At 37.4% G+C, this 8,433-nt stretch overlaps 1 protein-coding gene across 7 annotated transcripts in view; it reads right to left on the bottom strand.

Moving 5' to 3' along the window:
- Positions 1 to 8,433, bottom strand: part of CACNB2 (calcium voltage-gated channel auxiliary subunit beta 2) — a 246,795-nt gene that overhangs the window by 32,292 nt on the left and 206,070 nt on the right. For all 7 annotated transcript variants that reach the window (XM_065829850.2, XM_065829849.2, XM_065829852.2 and 4 more), the window contains 3 exons: positions 7,131 to 7,253; positions 2,636 to 2,772; positions 790 to 866 (listed from right to left, as the gene is read on the bottom strand). In XM_065829850.2, coding sequence (XP_065685922.1) covers positions 790 to 866; positions 2,636 to 2,772; positions 7,131 to 7,253 — 337 coding nt within the window. The remainder of the gene's footprint in view (positions 1 to 789; positions 867 to 2,635; positions 2,773 to 7,130; positions 7,254 to 8,433) is intronic.

The raw sequence follows: 8,433 nt of genomic DNA, 5'->3' as shown, positions 1-8,433 counted from the left end.
ACAAGGCGCTAGCAACATTCATTAATATTTTTTGATTTCAGGTATTCAAAATGTACATTTTCTATTTCAGGACAAGGTAAAACATCCAGCAACACAGCAGTTTAATTCAGTATATATATTTTTTGTTCATCTTCTGCTATGAGTTTTTCAAGAAGCTAATGCCAGTTTTTTCCACCAACTTGCCACATACTTGCTTCCTATCTCTTGAATCCAACCTAACTAAAGTTCAGTCTGTCTGCTGATGCTCTAAATACAAAACAGTATTTGTGAAAAAATTCTCACAAAAGGCAGAATATATCCAGTATGCTAGAACTATGTGAAGCACATCCTCATTATCAGAACTGTGAAACTAAAAGTTCCTGTTATTATAAAATAATGTTGTTGTTGATGCTACTGCAGAAACTTCTTCGGATTTTTTAATTCTTATTGGTGCTTTTTCTCCTGTACCAGAAGGTATTTCTTGTTCAGCAGGAGTGCTCAGACCAGACCGAGCCTCCAACTATCCTACTGCAACACAGTCTCATCATTTTATTACATCTTTGCTATAAAACACCATGATAAAAGCAAAGAGGGAATTCTGTGGATTGTTAACAGCCCTATCATTGCCTGCACTTGTTGGCATTGACTCCGTTACTTCAAACCAACCCAAACCAGCCTTATGGGGCAACGCAACCACCCAGCCCTCTAACTACAAAGTATAGAGATTAAGATTTATAGATCCAAATGCATATACATTTTAACAGATGAGGTGCACGAGTCCGTAAACCGACAGCTTCATGATCTACTCACCAGATGATGGAGGCGTCGATTTTCTGGAACTAGGAACGATGTCACCCAAACTGGATGAAGAGTTTCCTCCTGATTTACTGAAGTAAAGCAACAAATTACTTTGAAGTTTCATAGCTTTCTCAGTATTTATTCTAGTTTATTTATTGCTTGCCTTCTAAGTGAGCTGCTGGCCAAAAGACAAACAGTATTTCTGGCAGTGGTATAAAACACTCTTCTTACACAAAATGTGTGTAAATTTTGGGGACTGAGGAACTGCAAACATCAATCATGCTCCTCGTTTTGCTGTGCAACTTCATTCTGTTGCATATGCTCATATGTTGCATACCTCATGATCTTAATACGATCCAATTGTTAATATGGCTACTGATATATAATTACTAATATAACTGCTCATTACTAAGACTAATTCTTAAGCCAGTAAGCATATCTGTTTCCTTTAACAGAAAAGTTATTGATAGCTCCCTAATGAAAAAGATAGTGGTTCTGCCTAACATGTTTTCAACTGAATTAAAGTACAAGTTCTTTTGCTGACTCAATACATGGTAGGAAAAAAAGATTCTCTTAAAGAATGATAAAGCAGTTTAGGGTTTTGTCAAGTTCTGCTTTGTGAAAACCTATCCAAGTTGTGAAAATAAAAGAATATTTTTAGTGATTTAATTTCAGTTACCATAACTAGAAAAACACTGAAAAGAATGTAAGAAAGGCTATTTCACTCTTCAAACAATTCAAGTGACAGTACTAGTTTCCACTTTCTCCATCTTAAAATACTAATATGCACTAAGTAAATGTATTTGTGGCGCAGGACAGTGTATCTCCAGTAAGGAGTTCTGGAGCATGGAAGCCTCTGTAACTTGGAAAGGGACCAAATCACAGGGTCAGATTTGGCTGTATGAGAAGCATCAAGAGCAGAATGAGGAACGCAACATCCTCCTGCTGAAGACAGCACACTCATGGGAAAGGCGTTTCACAGCTGGCGCATGCGGCCCAGCGCTGCAGCATCCTGGTCTCCTCCCAGCATAGACATGCTCCTCAAATACTGCTGCCCTTCCCATGGAAGCAGGAAAATCTTCCTGGCTTCCCAGATGTTTCCCAGCTGTTTTCTCAATCCCATGTGCATCCCATTCAGGCATACTGAAAAGATTTGTTTCCTATACACCCAAGGGGAATCAAGTGGCATTTGCTTTCGCATGTGTTAATGTTTACTGGAAAACTGCTTTATTAAGAATTTTACAGTAAAGATAACATTACCATTTTGCAGTATTATTCAATACATTTAGATACTGAACATCTTTATGTAACCATGGCTGCAGTCAGAGACAACAAATGACATGAAACTTCCATCATAAAATGCAGTATACTTAAAAGCTGTGTTTGTGGGCAAGGAATTTGACATGACCAAAACATATTTTTTCCCTGAGACTTAACTAACAGGCACTGGCTTCAGCTTACAAACAAATTAATCTTAATGTTTTCTGTAATTTCTAACATCAGCTTTAAAAGTGCTTAGAAATTGCAAGATCATGAGAAGATGTAACAGTTGCTAAAGAATGTGGGGAAATTGATTTTTTAAGTCGTGTACTAACTGCAATGCAAATTTGCAAACATTTTATGAAAATAAAATAGAGTAATAGCCACCGTACATCACTACGAACCACCAATCTAAATATGTACTTTCTCTCTCAAAGGACAACGACATTAATTACAGAAAGAAATATTACGTCCTTCATTGATTCAAAACATTTGCAGCTGCCATTACAACAATTAAACAGAACTACAGCATACACAGCATAAACTCCCAAGTTGTGTCACGCTCATAGCTACTATTTTAAAGATTTGTTGTTATTACCTGGAGTAGAATTTTCCTTGTTTTGCCTTTTGTTCATGCTGCAGCCTCATGTTTTCTAGTTTGACTGGGCTTGGTATGAATCCTATTTCACAGCCTTCTTTTACCAACCGTCCTATCCACCAGTCATTATTAAATTTCTAGAAATTAAAAAAAAAAAAAAGAAGTCATGTACTAAGAAATTACTGTATTTGGGATACTATTGTTATTATTTTTAATTTGCAGCTAAGTCATTTTATGTAATTCTTCCCTGCCATTAATCACTGTACTATCTTATTATGGCAATTAATAATTGTGGCAATATTCAGAAACACATTAAAATAATTACAACCTTGCAAATTATTAAAATGCTACAGTGCTTAAGCAGAAAACTTCCTCCATAGACTTCATGATTCTCCCTGGCTATTATTCCCACCCAGTTCATCTTTTTATTTTGCTTCACAGTCTTTTCCCCTCATACATGAGACCTGCTTTTGTTCTCCTTTGATGTTTTTCCTTGGTAGACACCAGACATTTCTTCTGATCTGCTTCTACCCACTGCAACAACTTTTACAGCTCTGTAATAACTTATTTTTCTTATTCCACTATATTCAGTTCTCCACTTAAAATAAAACCAATTACTTCTAAAATTCCCCTGCTTCTCTGAACACACTAAAATCTTCTGAAATATGACTACGTTCCGCTGCTTATTATATTTACTGCATAGAGCTCACGTGATCTGCATCTTAAACATACTATGATAGATCCACAGGGAATGAATATCTTTGGATAACTAAAACAAACTACAATTATACAAATGCACAAGAAAGGCCAATTAACTGAATTTCAGCTATATGAAATATGAACTAATGACTACTCTAATTTAATAATATTTATTCATACACACACAGAGGGTTTTGTTTGTTTTGCAGAGGTCAGTAGAGCAGAACTATTTGCCTTTTTCTTTGTTGTTTATTCACCATTCTTGGATGAGAATAGGTCACTGCTACGTATGGCCCCACATGCAATATTTATGGGTTCCATGGGAAGAACTACCATTAAATATGAATTTGGGATAATTTGGATTATTTATGAAAGTGTAAGAGAACATTTGAATGGGAGAGAAGTGGCCTTCTTGAATCTGAAGCTATGAATGTAGATATTACAGTGCATGTTTAATTATTTAATTAGTTTTAACAAGTGTACAGTTAGGAGTAAAACATGTAAAATGTGTGGGCCCCCATAAAAAGGAATCAATTTAACACAGAAAACAACATTGGTGGATCAATGATACACAACCCAAACTGCAGTATTACCTTTCATTTTGGCTACTATAGAAATGTTGTGATGCTTGAAACCAACTTTAAGACATTTAGCTATCAAAAAATAAACATTAAAATAAACATACTTTTAAGCTCATAAATTTTAAGGGGTTCTAATCCATTCCTCCAATGAGATGCCTTTATGAGTAAGAATACCAACATTTAATAGGGATCTAATCTGGAATAGCAGTTTCTCAAAGCTGTATTAGACTGAAATATATTATTAAAATTATAAGCTTTCACTGCAAAATCCTAACTGAAGACATGCATGCCCATTTAAAATGTGTTGTAGGATAATAGAGGTGGAGGAAGACTATAGCAATTGAGCCAATGGAGGTTGCTGTTACATGGATATGCCGCATAGTATACATGGAGTTTGCAGAAGTATCATTAACTTGATAAAAGGAAGAGATAAATTAAAAAAATAGCTGAACAGCCACTACTTTTTTATACTGCTTTACAGTATAACAGACTACTATGTAACAACATTAATTTCATTATAATTGATAGAAATGCTAAATCTATAGACACTTTCTCTTCTTATAAAAAAATAAAGGCATGTGGAATTCATTCCTGTAAAGTCTCAAAGCTAAATGCTGTGTCACTACAGGAAAAGGAGAATAAGATACTTCTATAAGTAAATAATACAACACATAATACTTTCTCATTTTAAAAAGCAATAGCAGAAATCTTGGTAGCGAGGTGTCAGCTCTCAAGGCGCTGATTGTGGTGAGTGATTCTCTATAATTCACCTATGCTTGGTGTGCGAAGGGAAGCACAAATATGAACTAAATGCAAAGCAGTATTATGGTCATGCGTTAAAGCCTCAAAAAATTCAGGAGTGACTACAATGCAGCTCATGTTTCTTCATGCTGGAAGGAATCCTTCATCTTTATATATACCAAGTTTTAATGAACGTAACCTAATAATGAAAAGAAATTTTCCTCAGACTCCGTCACTGCAGTACTTTTCACCATTGCCCATGTACATTTTGAACTGAAGGTTTTCTCATTTGAGCCCTCTCAGCAGCACAAATTGGAGAACTCTCCTCATGGACAAGAAGAGGACAATAGTGATCCAATACAGCATTCCTACGCAGGCAAACGTTATTGGAGATTAACTTAGATTTCTTTACTTCTAGCAAACAGTTAGGTATAAAATATAACGGCAAAACTGCATTTTATAGTCAAATACTTTTTTTTTTTTTTCCACTTTTCATCTGCATAAATAATTAAAGTTTGGACATTTCAGTTCTCACAGCATTCACTATAAGGAGCACTGAAATTACTGCAGGAACAATATCTGGCCATGGGAGATGGAGCAGTGGACACAGCTGTGTAGGGCAGGGTCGCTGCTCGGGGCAGCCTCCTGGAGAGGTTCAACCTGCCCAGATGGAACAGCTGCTTCCAGATTCAGGACCACAGAGTACATGTCCAAGTCTGGCTCCTCACGGATCCCTTCCAACCTCCCCATCCCAGTGGTGCAGCTGGCATGGGTGGAGGATCCCTTCCCCAACCCAGCTCTGGCCTAGCACCACTGGACATTTAATTTTCCTTAAATGCTTAAAGAAAAAAGAGGTATTTTTAAAGGCAATTAGCAGAGTGCCTGTTCTGTTAGACCTGAAGCTGCAAGAACATCTTAATCTCTTTTACCATTCCTAAGTGGTACACACAGTCACAAACACTGTAACAACTCAGCTGAACTAAGAATCCTTTTAAGGCATTTCTGGAGATCCAGAAAAGTTCAGGAAACTTTTTCTTCCTCGTTTTCCCCTATGCATAGTTACACCTAAGTTGTGCTGTGAGGAAAAAAGCATAAGTTATAACAGAAAATCTGCTAACGTTGTGTTTCTGGTTCATGCAGCAGCAGTCGAAAGACTTGATGTGAAGTCTGAGATTACCAGCTTGTTCAAAATGCAGATGGAATAGATGGCCATACAAAATAATTTAATCTAACCAAACTGAGCCACATTTTCCAGTGCTTTCAGGCTGACTAGAGAATGCTGATGGTTTTATTTGGCCAGCACTGTGCCTGATCATCTCTACTTTTGTGACAAGGCAAAACAGAACAATTCTTTTGCACTATCATCAGATAAAAAAATATTTCCTTCACTACATACAGTCTGAATCCAAATTATTCCTTTTTTTGTTTGTTAAATATATATGGAAAATCATGATCATTAGTCATCAGTATGTAGGCACTAGAAGTCCATTTCTTGTGTTTCCTTAGTCTCTGCACACCTGTATTTCTACCTGTGTATTAGGAACATTTCTTGCTTCTGTAAAGCACCTGCACAAGCAGAATCATTGCGCATCATCAGTCATAACTACTGAGGGATTTTTAATAATCTGAAATGGGGCAAAGATATAATTTCAAATGCATGCCTAAGTTGCTCTCATCCTTAAGCTAACTTCCTATTTCTTCTGCTATAAATTTCCATTTCCAGATGGACATTTTTGTGACAAAACACAATGGAACATGACCAGAAGCTGAGAAATCTTTTAAAATGAGGGAATCTTTCAGAAGGGAGCAGTGGACTGTTGAAGAAGGCCTGTACAGGCAAGTTACCAAGATATTTGCTTTGAATTGTCTTGCAAGGAGCAGAGAAAGAAAATTACTTTAGTTGTTTGAAACCGTAAACAATGAAAATTTTCAAAGGAAAACCAATGTAGCAAATGCAAAGCGCCTCTTCTGATAGCTGCTATGTGCATCTGGAAACATTACATCAGTTCTTCTGTACGTAACTGTTAACAAAATATTGCCTGTGTCAGAGAAGTAGTTTCAGTAAAAAAAGGGAGAGCTGAGGATTTGGGGGTTGAGATTCAGTCAGACAAATGAAAGAGAATCAATCCTTGGCTGCTGAATCACAATGAACCCTCAGAGTACTACAGTGGTAAAAGACACAAATATTATATCATTGAATATGCTGATGTAGATTTTTAAAGCTCTAAATAAGTTATTTTTACAAGAGAAGAAAAGCATTTGCTTTCCAAACTTCATTAATTTGACTGCAAGGATTTTGTGCCATTGTTTTCAGAAGAATAGTATTTCAAGATTTAGCTGCTTATACACAGTTACCTTATTTATATAACTTTTCCGTAGGGCTTTGACAATGTGAAATGTTATCTTAGCATTAAGAAATAGTAGCACTATTACTCAAATAGACTTTAAAGAGAGGCTTCTCTAGTTTTACCTACTTCTTTAACATGAAGAAAATCTTTAGCCTCAAATGAGATGGCCATGCCTGGGACTGGGACATCGTCATCGTGAGCTGCACTGTACCCAACATTTGTCCGTACTGCAAATGCAACAGGTTTTGTCTGCAAAACAAAAGATAAACAGCATGTAGATTTCGCTTGTAAACACAAACATATGTACAAACATATACACAGAAGATGATTTCTGTAAATTATCTTTTTAAAAGCATAAAAATGACAGAGACCTCGCAAAGCATCCATGCAAAATATCATGAAGCATCATGCCGACTTACCTCAGTTATTTACTATCAACACATTTGATAGAACACAAGACTTTTACTAGTTATTAGTGCTCTGAATTCACTTGGGATAAGTCAAATCAGTAATTACAAATCATAAACCAGCTGGCAATCCATATACTATGCTCAGCATGCACTTCAGCTGCTGTGTTTGTCCAGTAGGACAGAGGAGCACGTGCCAGACCCCAAGTGGTCTTCAGGGCAATCACAAATCAGGAGGACCAGTGCCAGCAGCTGCTGGTGATACCTATGCAAGACATCTCAACAGCAGAGCCATTCTGAGCCTGCAATAATGTGCCCTCAGATCATCAGGCTGCTACCAAACACCAGCCAGAATGAGACTTGCTGGCTCCCATAGCTCATACTATAACCTGTACTGGTAGTTGACATCAGTGAGTTGCAGGATTTTCATAAGTTGTGTTTTCAAGAAGCAGTTGCAGGAAGAGGCAGTGCCCCCCCGGCTGCACAGCTGCCCTCCAGCTCCCACACAGCTTCTCCTCCCCAGCCCCAGGGGCTGAGCACCTTTCTGCACAGCTCCCGTGAAGCAGGTGGTAAGAGCTACCATACAGCTCAGCCCAGCCTAGAGCTACAAAAGGCTTCCTCTTCTCAGAGGTACAACCAGAATATAGGAGGACAGCCTTTATTCTGGTTTATTCTACACCAAAGAACACCTCTTCTGACAGAGGATATCACACAGTATCCCTGGGATCCACCGTTGTCCTACCCCAGGATAGACTTTTAGCCCACCTCAAAAACCTCCACACTGCTCCTGTGGTCTAGTCTCATGTCCCTGTACATTACAGCTGATAAAATATTTTTTAAAACATGAACTGAGTCCCAAAGGTGCTCATGAGTGATTGAAGAAGGCATGGCATAACTTTTCACTTTCAAATATACTAAACTTCCACCAGACAACAATTTTAGCTTTATTAGTTAGTATCCACCATCACTTTGGCTTGGCTAAAAATATGGTGTTTTGCTGAGATGACAAGCAAAAAAATATG

This window comes from Patagioenas fasciata, chromosome 2 (genome assembly GCF_037038585.1).
Source record: "Patagioenas fasciata isolate bPatFas1 chromosome 2, bPatFas1.hap1, whole genome shotgun sequence".
Taxonomy (NCBI): Eukaryota; Metazoa; Chordata; class Aves; order Columbiformes; family Columbidae; genus Patagioenas; species Patagioenas fasciata.
The sequence above is the reverse complement of the archived record's forward strand: the minus strand, read 5'-3'. Positions and strand labels throughout refer to the sequence as shown.